Genomic DNA, 11,254 nt, shown 5'->3' with positions numbered 1-11,254 from the left:
CCGCGAGGGCAGAAGATGTCGCTGTACGCTCGCCTCACGACACCCAAAGTAAGCATCAGCTGTTTCCATCAGGCTCAAGTAGCTGTTGTGCTACCGAACAGGTTGCTCAGCCCGGTTAGCCAACACACTGTGTGCGCAGATAAATGTGGCACTGATGTAAGCGGTGGTTTGACGACACATGGAAGATCGAGTGAACATGCGGAGATATGACTGCATCTAGAAATAACCTTGAAGATGGATAAGGTGGGTTAGGAAAAACAGCGTAAGGTTATTTTGTTTTTGTTTTTTTGTTTTAAGCACGCTAGCATGCTACCAAGTAATGCTAACGTACGCTAATGTTTGTAGCTGACCGTAAGCTAACTTTTTAGCAAACTTTAGCTGTTACAAACATGAGTAGGGGATACATACAAGTTAACAGCTGATTTGAATACACAGTTGAGCTGTTAGTTAAGACGTTTTTTTAAGACATTAGTATTGATAGGTTACGCAAAAATTAATGTAACCTTAAGCTGGGTGTTAATTTGAGCTAAATAAACGAGCTAATAGTTAGCCTACTGCATTCGAATCAGAAGTTGAGCTTTGCACATTGCATTGAATGAAGTGAGAGTCTAAAACACGGATAAAGTGATCAGATAATGTAAAATAACTTTCTGCTGTGGCAGTAGTTTCACTTGAACTGGAGCCAATAACGTGGTTGACAAAGGTCGCATTCAAGCAGACTGTTGAGCAAACTGTCATCTGCTGTCCAACTCTTAAATTCGGTTTTAAATACGTGTCAAACATTAATTACATAATCAAGAAAGAAAGGAAACAACAACAAAGAACAGGCTTAGTATATATGTGCATGTGCACACGCACACACACACACACACACACACACACGGAAATATACGGTATATACACACAGATAAAGGTAGAAATGCATTTGAGGGGGAAAAACGACAAAATATCCTTAATAGATTAATAACAAACTGAATAAATAAAGGGGCTGATGGTGTACAGTTAGTCCAAACATATGTTATACTTAAATAATAATAAGATTGTTGTATTGAAAAGTCCTCAATATTTCAGGAAGTCCAAAAAATGCCACCCCTACAACCCTCATCTTTTCAGAGTCTTTGAATTTTCCCTTTATTGTAAATTTTGAATTTTTCCATAGAGAGCGAGCTTGGACGTCCGATTAGCCTTTGGCAAAAGGATGGCTTTAGTGGATTTTTCCAGTACATGGAAATTGTATATTTGGCGTGCAAATAACAAAAATGTACCATCATCTTTCCTCTCACAACTTAAGTTACATACAGTAGGAAACAGACTAAGTAAAAAGAACTTAGGGCACACAGGAAGACCATAATTAACAGTATGAGAAACATAATGTACCACTTTTTTATTGTAAATCTCTGATAACAGGACATTCCTTTGAACAACGATATAGTGTCCCTTTATCTTCCAAACCTTTAATGCACCGGTCTGGGATGTCTGGACTGAACTTATGTAACTTACACGTATTCAACTACTACTGAACTACTTACAGTATATTGTAATAATTTGAACCTGGTTGTAATGGTTAAAACTTGTGGCTATAAACAAAAAATTTTCCGCTCTGCCTTTGTTAATTCTTCTCCAGAATCATTATTCCAACCTAATCTTCTACTTTTTGATACAAACAGTGCATAAAGTATAGATATTTGGTGATTAACGTAAACGTGATTAACGTATTGTCTTTCTTTTTTCCAAAGGGGGAGAGAGGTTTTAGCTAAAAAGTTATGTTATGGGTTTTTGTTTTTTTTTTGCCGTCCAGTCTTTTGACCCTAAATACCAGAGGAGACAAAGAAAGGAGCCTGCTGAGCCACACACAGCTTCATCACCACCTCTGATGTTACCAAATCCCCATGTTTCCAACCACATTTCAAAAGGGTAGGACGATAATGACAGGCATAATATTTTTGTCTTGGTAAAAGTAGCCAATCGTTAATGGCTTACTTAATGGCCTGGGGCAACTGTTTAAATTATTCAACTACTTATTTGTGTAAATTTTGGATCTTTGTTAGGAAGCAGTCACGTCTGAGTCCAAAGCCAGCAAGAAAAGGAGGAGATGTACCAAGGAGTCATGGCTACAGCAACAGCCGTCCTGTTAAAGGGACCGGTGATGATTTTCTACAGAGAGACAGGTCCGTACGGGATCCACTATCAAAGGTTGGTTTCATTTTGAGTACCAAAGAAGTAAATAAAACAAACTTTCTTCATGAAATTAATTTTAGGGATTTTCACCCATCTCCACAGGCATCAAAAAGTAACAATGACTCTCCTGCTCAAGGCAGAATCATGGGCAGGAACACAATGGATGCGCAGAAAAGAGGTAGTTATCACGAATGCCAGCCAAATGAAGAAATTTCTGGGGGGTTTTTTTCCCCAAAAAAATATCTTCCAGAAATCATATAATTTTTTTCTAAACTTTTTGGTGAACTCGTCATTTGATTTCCCACACTCCAGTTACTGAAAATAGGTTTGTAGCAGACCTTTGCAGTAAGTTTTTGTAATTGATCCTCAGGTTTTAGAGATGCCAGATCTGCCCCGAACTCTGCGGGGAGGTCAAAACCAGCACAGACCAACTTTGTTCCATTTGAAGTGAAGATGGCTGATTTCCCAGAGTTGGCTGGTGTTTCGCTGGGAAGAGCAGGCCCTCCTCTTGTTCAGAAAGAGTGCTGGGGTCCAACTCCTGCGTCCAAGAGCCCTCAAATGCAAACGTCAGCATCTGCCTGGAAGGTGAGCTCAGTGAAATATCAGATTTGATACTCTGTAAAAATTAGCGGTGAATGCTCCACTTACACACAGCTACACACTTGAATTTGGTGCTTTACTGGTACCGTAATTTTGTATTGCATAGTCTGGCAGGAGAGAATCCCCAACACAGACTGATCCCCAACAAAGTGCCACTAATGCTAAGCCAGACTGCCCTGCCATCACACCAGGTAGGGTGAAAGTTCCTGTCGTTGGTTTTCCAAATACTATAAGGCAAAGGTAATAATATTTCAGATATTGATTATCCTTTTTCTTGTGAACAGGTCAGCCAGTGGTGACATCCTGGGCTAATGTCGCCTCTCAGCCTCCGAAGAAACTCGTCCCTAAAGAGAAGACAATCAGCAGCAACCACATGCAGGTAGATTAATAAGTGCTTATGTTATCATGACATGGGTAACAACATCTTCCTTTTTAACAGCCAGTGTACCTGTCAGCAGTCAAATGTCAAAATTTGATGCATCAGTGGTCCTCTTTATTTTATGATGACCATGATTTGTAATATTTCTCTTCTGACCGATGTACAGAGTACCTAACTTTCTCCAAATTCAATAGTAGCATCACCTCCTGGATCCACTGAGTGTAAGTTGGAGGTCTCCTTTATATTCCAATTAAGCAATATATGACCAGTGATGCAAATGGAGTAGCATTTTTATGGAGGTGGGAAAGCCCTTTCCTGTCCTTGACTATTCCAAAAATTGCTGTTTTAAAGGATTACCGAGATGGTCTTTCGGTGACTATAACCCTAAATAAGTCATATTTGTCAGGTAAAACCTTGTGGCCACTGCCATGTGTTTCAACGTTGTTTTCTGTCCCCTTATTTTACATCTTGTCAGATGGAGGAAATGGCTGAGCAGCAGGAAGAGGGAGCCCCAGGGAAGAAAAAACGGAAGAAAAAGAAGAAAAAGGCTAAAGGTGCTGGTGAAGATGCAGAAGTGGAGTCAGAAGAACCAGCAATTTATCAGGAGCTTCCAAAATTTGAGGTAAATTCATATAGTTTCTGTGTTTTCATTCAATTCAAAAGCAAAACCCATTATATTTTGAAAATAAGTGTAGATTCCCTTTTTAAATGTTGGAGGGAAAATGATTTTTGCTGTCTTTTTGTCTTGTCAGGATGAAGAAGAGTTTCCAGGCTTGACTCCTGCTTTGACTGGGACTGATAGATTGATAAGCAGCAGCAATGCAGCAAAGCTATGCAATGAGGTATATTTATCCTTCGAGATGTTTACAAATATTAATTATAATACTGTTGTTTTGGAATTTCCTAAAATGTATACAACAGGGCTGAAAATAAACATTTCGACATGTGAGGTCAATAGATTGCCACTAAAACAAATTAGATAGTGAGTAATTTACAAAATCTATGTTGCATTTTTTAAGGAAAACCAAAGAGAAGGAGGTCAGCAACAGCCTGCTGACCAGAACAAGGAAAAATCACCTGCAGCAAAAAGTCTGCCCACAGAGACAGCTAAAAAAGGACAGGTTTGTATTTTCAGCTTACATTCAAATACACTGTCCTTTAATATCATTCAGGAGACAGCCTGGTTTGTATCCCTGTTCTTGCTCTCTTGATTTCTAGAAAGCTGAAAAAGTGTCTGGGAAGAAGAGCAAAGTTCCTGTTCAGCTGGACATCGGAAACATGTTGGCCGCCCTGGAAAAGAAGCAACAATCTCAAAAAGCCAAGCAAGACGCCAAACCAGTCATTCTCTCAGGTGGGTTATGGTCAGCATCTTGGACTTTGCTACATTGGGTTTCTCCTTTCTCTCTTTCTGTGATAAATATAATTTAAAAGGAAAATTTTCTTAGGACTATGCTTATTGAGCCACAACCGTTGGTGCAGGGTATTAAAACGTAGTCCAGAATAAGTGTATTTTAAAATTATTTCTTTAAAGTTGGTGGGGGACTACCTGTTGTCCAGAAGCAGCTGTCAGTCCAGAAGAAACCACCCTGGCAGCAGGATAAAATTGCACACAATCCCCTGGACTCCACCAGCCCTTTGGTGAAGAAAGGAAAGCAGAGAGAGGTGCCCAAAGCCAAGAAACCTACTCCTCTCAAGAAGGTAATTCCGCTCACTTATTCTAGAACAAATACAGATGTGCTGCATTTTATAAGAATGTATTTCAGCGATGCCACCTCGTTTATTTCTGTCTGATCCTCAGGTCATTTTGAAAGAAAGGGAGGAGAGGAAACAGAGACGTTTGCTGGAGGAGCGGGGTCTGCTGCCTGAAAATGAGTTCAAACCTGCTGATGATCCTGCAGAAGAAAAGCAGTGTGACACAAATTCAACAGGTCAGAGCAAGCACGTGAAAAAGTAGAATATATTTGATTGTATTCGGTACGGTAAGTAATCACGGCTGTAAGTAGATAAAAGAAATTTTTGATTATAGCTAATATTTGATCTTTATTTTTTGCTCCTAAAACCTCAGATGAGGTTGGGAGTCCTACAGAGGAACCTGACGATCAGTCTGAGTTTAATGGCACACACCAGATGGTGAAAGAGGCTGATGAGGAGACCGACAAAGACGAGACCGTAGAGCAACAAACCACCTTACCTGTGCCCTGCTCAGTCAATCAACCCAAAATCCACAGCAGAAAGTTCAGAGAGTAAGACTGTAAAAGCGCCATCCTTCACTGTATACTCAGGCATCAGTTGTAATCTTTGGTGGTTGTTTTTGTGTCCATTGTGTGTGGGTGAGAAAAAGGAAAACATTTTGTCTCTCAGAATTTAATCACTGTTTTTCTCACATTTTTGTTTAATTGAATTATACATTGTTGTACATGTCAGCTACTGCAGCCAGATGCTGAGCAGAGACGTGGATGAGTGTGTGACCGCTCTGCTAAAGGAGCTGGTTCGTTTCCAGGACCGCCTTTACCAGAAGGACCCCATGAAGGCCCGCATGAAGAGACGGATTGTGATGGGACTCAGAGAGGTCCTGAAGCACCTCAAACTCAGGAAGGTCAAGTGTGTCGTCATCTCACCCAACTGTGAACGTATTCAATCCAAAGGTACTCTGTCCTTGTGAGAGCTTCATTGTGTCTGACGTCAGGAAGTTTTCAGGAACTTATTTTACATAGTCTTACAATTTTCTCAGATTCTCATCTAGTCACACAATTGTCATGAATCCATCATTGAAGAGGTAGAGAGAGTTTTGAGCAGTACATGTGCAGGTCAGTCACATGAAGGGTAGTGTTCTTCTTAGTTTGACTTAAAGAAAAAAGTATCTTTTCTAAAAAAGTAACCACAGCTGTTATTTTATTTTGTTTTTAATTTGTGAGAAAAGTTGAAAAAAGTCTACATACAGCCAGCTAAATCTGAAAACTGGGGCTGCAAATAAAGATTATTTTCAGTATCAATTAATCTGCAGATTACTTTCTCAATCAGTTAATTATTTGGTTTATGAAATTTCCAAAAAGTTGTGAAAAAGTGCACAATTTCTTAGAGCCAAAGGTGAAGTCCTCAAATTGCTTGTTTCGTCCGACCACTTGTCCAAAGGCCAAAGATGTTTATTATATACATCTATAGATTACCATCATATAATTCATATATATTATACAAAGGATTGATTATCAAAACAGTTGCCGATTAAGTTTCTTAAGTTGTTTTTGTAAATATTCTCATCCACACCAAAGTGCCAAAACAGTAGCTGAAACAGCTAAATCCCTTCATCTTCCTCCTCCTCTGGCAAAAATACAGCAGCACATGATGAGTGATCACAGTGTGGTCTACAAGTGACAGAAAGCTGCGTTCTTTCTTTAACTGCTGAGCAGGCTTATCTCGTAATTTTTGAAAGGCTCAGTTTTCCCCGTATGTTTTTGCTGGCTAAAATTGCAGCTTAGTGTGGACACATGGCTGAAACACAGTGTAAAAGATTAGGGCCTTGTTCTTCAACTGTGACTCGGGCTAACAAGCTGTTATCAGGCTAAAATAATCCTGTTTTTTGTTTTTGGTTTTTTTTTTTTTCCTTGTTCAGTGAACTTGGTTCTTTGAACCCAGTTTGAGTATTGATTTGTTCATTCTGAATGAAGTTATCTTGAATAACAGTGCACTCTTATTTTGAAATAAAGGCAAAAAGAGTAGATAGTTGAAACCATGATCAGCGTTCATATGACTGGCTGAGTGCTGATCACTTGATTTGAAGTTACATGAGGTAGGTGTGTTTGGAACCCTCCAAGCATGCACTGGGGCAATAGATTAATGGACATAAGTCTCGTTTTATGTTTATTTTTCTGCATTTTACTGCTGTTACTTTGTTCTGCATTCAGCTCCACAATGTTTCTACACTATGATCACAGTTAAATAATTTTATATTATAAGTGAATGTTTTCAGACCAGGAATGATGTTGGTGCATGACTGGTGGGGGCTCTTAAGTGATAAGAGAAGCCTGCTATGAGGATGACACCTGTCTAGAATTTCTTAAAAAGCAGCTTTAATTGCATGAACCATTTAAGCAAAGTGAGTTCTACAGTTAATTATTTAAGTAGTTTTAGTGTTAAAGTGAAAAATTTTCATTTTAATGTCAAAGTAAATGCCATATGTTCTGGCTCCATTGGTCTTTTAACAGTAATCTTTTACTTGAGTTTGGCTTTTAACTTAGTATCTTAAACTAAATTTGGTTTGATTCTTCTTTTTTTTTTAATATACGTTATTCGTAATATAAATTTTGTCACGTATAAATAGAGGTAACTCTTCATTATGAAAATTAAATTGTGATAATTATACCAACAGATCATAGTGATTTCTCAATAACCTGCGTGTTCTCATTTAAAATCATTATTATATTAACACTTTTATTATAACTCCAAGAAAGCATGTCGTTTATATTTGAAAATTACTTAATCTATGGGAGCCACTGTAAAGCGTCTTGGTCATTATTAAGCTGCCTGCGCTTTTGTGGGTTTGGGCTTCAGGAATTTTTGCTCTGACAAGAGATCCAGATGAACTTTAACCACCTTCACAAAACCAAAATATCCTGATGTATGTTAAATCATCATTATGTGCTAATCTGGATAACACAGATAACCACGTATTAAGAAGGAGGCCTACTTTTCAGATTTATCCAGCTGTCTGAGAGTTCTTGCAAAACCTTGCATTATACTCATTTACAAATTTAAACCTGGGAACAACTAGGTACAAATGTGCACCAGCTAAAAACAAAGAGTGCTAAAAAATTGTGACACTGACATTCATAGAAAATGTCACTATTCACAGGTGGTCTGGATGAGGCTGTCCACACTATCATCGACACGTGTCGTGAACAGGGGGTGCCATTCGTGTTTGCACTGTCCAGGAAAGCTTTGGGCCGCTGTGTCAACAAGGCAGTGCCTGTCAGCCTGGTGGGCATCTTCAACTATGATGGTGCACAGGTCAGGTTTGGTACACACTAATCACTAAAATGCGTTCTTGAAATTAAGAAAGAATATCAATAAATGGTTTTTGACCATGAAAGACAATGAAAAGTGTTTTTTTTTTTTTTTCCTTGTTCAGTGAACTTGGTTCTTTGAACCCAGTTTGAGTATTGATTTGTTCATTCTGAATGAAGTTATCTTGAATAACAGTGCACTCTTATTTTGAAATAAAGGCAAAAAGAGTAGATAGTTGAAACCATGATCAGCGTTCATATGACTGGCTGAGTGCTGATCACTTGATTTGAAGTTACATGAGGTAGGTGTGTTTGGAACCCTCCAAGCATGCACTGGGGCAATAGATTAATGGACATAAGTCTCGTTTTATGTTTATTTTTCTGCATTTTACTGCTGTTACTTTGTTCTGCATTCAGCTCCACAATGTTTCTACACTATGATCACAGTTAAATAATTTTATATTATAAGTGAATGTTTTCAGACCAGGAATGATGTTGGTGCATGACTGGTGGGGGCTCTTAAGTGATAAGAGAAGCCTGCTATGAGGATGACACCTGTCTAGAATTTCTTAAAAAGTAGCTTTAATTGCATGAACCATTTAAGCAAAGTGAGTTCTACAGTTAATTATTTAAGTAGTTTTAGTGTTAAAGTGAAACATTTTCATTTTAATGTCAAAGTAAATGCCATATGTTCTGGCTCCATTGGTCTTTTAACAGTAATCTTTTACTTGAGTTTGGCTTTTAACTTAGTATCTTAAACTAAATTTGGTTTGATTCTTCTTTTTTTTTTAATATACGTTATTCGTAATATAAATTTTGTCACGTATAAATAGAGGTAACTCTTCATTATGAAAATTAAATTGTGATAATTATACCAACAGATCATAGTGATTTCTCAATAACCTGCGTGTTCTCATTTAAAATCATTATTATATTAACACTTTTATTATAACTCCAAGAAAGCATGTCGTTTATATTTGAAAATTACTTAATCTATGGGAGCCACTGTAAAGCGCCTTAGTCATTATTAAGCTGCCTGCGCTTTTGTGGGTTTGGGCTTCAGGAATTTTTGCTCTGACAAGAGATCCAGATGAACTTTAACCACCTTCACAAAACCAAAATATCCTGATGTATGTTAAATCATCATTATGTGCTAATCTGGATAACACAGATAACCACGTATTAAGAAGGAGGCCTACTTTTCAGATTTATCCAGCTGTCTGAGAGTTCTTGCAAAACCTTGCATTATACTCATTTACAAATTTAAACCTGGGAACAACTAGGTACAAATGTGCACCAGCTAAAAACAAAGAGTGCTAAAAAATTGTGACACTGACATTCATAGAAAAATGTCACTATTCACAGGTGGTCTGGATGAGGCTGTCCACACTATCATCGACACGTGTCGTGAACAGGGGGTGCCATTCGTGTTTGCACTGTCCAGGAAAGCTTTGGGCCGCTGTGTCAACAAGGCAGTGCCTGTCAGCCTGGTGGGCATCTTCAACTATGATGGTGCACAGGTCAGGTTTGGTACACACTAATCACTAAAATGCATTCTTGAAATTAAGAAAGAATATCAATAAATGGTTTTTGACCATGAAAGACAATGAAAAGTGTTTTTTTTTTTTTTGGTTTTTTTTTCTTTCTTTTTTTAATAAAGCTAAAAACGTTGTCTTTCTTACCCACAGGACTACTACCATAAGATGATCGAGTTGTCATCTGAGGCCAGGAGGGCCTATGAGGTGATGGTGTCAAGCCTGGAGCAGACCGGCCAGGCAGACGCAGAGCAGGCAGTCAATGTTGAGGAAGAGCTGCAGATCAGCAGCCTGACTGAAGAGGCTGAGCCTTGTCCTGACACCACACAGCCAGAGGAACCAGAATACAGTAAGTTACTGTCCCCACCCAATTTTGGTGATACCTGCTGTTTATATCAAGTGGTCTGACAAGATGAAACCAAGTGAAAGCTGTAATTTTGTATTTGACCCATTAAATCAACTTGAGGGGAGATGTAGTTGAATAAGAGAAGAATTAGTGGATACAATAACAGATTTCACTGTTGAAAGTCAATGTAAAATTTAACAATTATCTCTTTGCATTTCTTCTTCCAGTAAAAATTTGGAAGAAAATGTTGGAGAAGGAGTACAACCATAAATTTTTGAACTTTGAGGAGCAGCTGAGCTCCATGCGCTTGGACAGTGAATGTACTGAAAACACTGAAGATGTGAAGAGTTGACAGTGGTGAAGCCCTCCATGCCTAAAAAAGGAACCCACTTGTGCTGATCACCACAGTAGAAGAAACTAGGATGGACTTGTTCTCACATGCAGAAAAAGAGTATCACAAGGTGTTGGTGCTTCTCAACCTGGGGAGTTTGTCAGGAAATTAATCATTTTGCAATGAATTATGAACTCCTTTACTTTTTTTTTTTTTTTTTTTTGTGTAAAGCTAAAGGCAATTTTTTGTGTTTGAGTTCTAGCTAAATGGGCAAAGCTGTGCATATAAAGAGTGTGTGTGTGTGTGTGTGTGTGTGTGTGTGTGTGTGTGTGTGTGTGTGTGTGTAGGGGGGGTTATAAACTGGAGAGGTTAACCACTGACTTAGGACCAAAGCTGTCGTTTGAAGAGATCCCACAATATGAATTTTCAACCATGTTGTCTGTGAACATACCTAGAGGATGTGTAGGGGTTTATGTACTGAATGTGTGTAGAATATCAACCACTTATTAAGGATTAAGAATGATCACTGATAACTATGATTTAAACTTCAGCTCAGCAGCCATTGTGTTGCATTTTTTTGTTTCTCTTATTAATAAGCTTCGCTTTTAATCGACAGGACTGGTATAAAAATAACAGGAAATGAGGTGAGAAAAGAGGGATGACATGCAGCAGAGGTCCAAAGCCAGGCTAAGGTCAGCATCTTACATGGTCTGCAATAAGGGCCAATAAGATTTTGAGCTTGTTAAATAATGGTTGTCAATCACCCTTTGTAAAAATATGGGAAAAATACACTCTGCTTGAGAAATTTAAGTTTGTGAATGTAGAAGAGATTTGTGGTCGTCAAAAAGGAATTTGAGAAACTCACCATTCAAAGTTCCCACACTG

The 11,254-nt window shown here is 38.4% G+C and overlaps 1 protein-coding gene across 2 annotated transcripts; it reads left to right on the top strand.

Moving 5' to 3' along the window:
* The first annotated feature begins 76 nt into the window (after positions 1 to 76).
* LOC120804995 (selenocysteine insertion sequence-binding protein 2-like) lies at positions 77 to 10,674 on the top strand. 2 transcript variants are annotated; one of them, XM_040154795.1, is made up of 18 exons: positions 77 to 243; positions 1,799 to 1,914; positions 2,049 to 2,193; positions 2,281 to 2,356; positions 2,549 to 2,763; positions 2,885 to 2,969; positions 3,063 to 3,157; positions 3,633 to 3,779; positions 3,910 to 3,999; positions 4,177 to 4,278; positions 4,376 to 4,508; positions 4,689 to 4,855; positions 4,956 to 5,085; positions 5,223 to 5,400; positions 5,582 to 5,802; positions 8,007 to 8,161; positions 9,846 to 10,041; positions 10,266 to 10,674. In XM_040154795.1, the coding sequence occupies exons 1-18, from the start codon at positions 235 to 237 to the stop codon at positions 10,388 to 10,390; spliced, it is 2,385 nt and encodes a 794-aa protein (XP_040010729.1). In that variant the 5' UTR covers positions 77 to 234; the 3' UTR covers positions 10,391 to 10,674. The 2 variants fall into 2 exon arrangements, with proteins under 2 accessions (XP_040010729.1, XP_040010728.1); XM_040154794.1 differs by having other exon boundaries at positions 1,737 to 1,914.
* Positions 10,675 to 11,254: the final 580 nt, after the last annotated feature.

The sequence above is a fragment of the Xiphias gladius genome, chromosome 19 (genome assembly GCF_016859285.1).
Source record: "Xiphias gladius isolate SHS-SW01 ecotype Sanya breed wild chromosome 19, ASM1685928v1, whole genome shotgun sequence".
Lineage (NCBI taxonomy): Eukaryota > Metazoa > Chordata > Actinopteri > Istiophoriformes > Xiphiidae > Xiphias > Xiphias gladius.
This window is presented reverse-complemented; position numbering and strand designations above follow the sequence as displayed.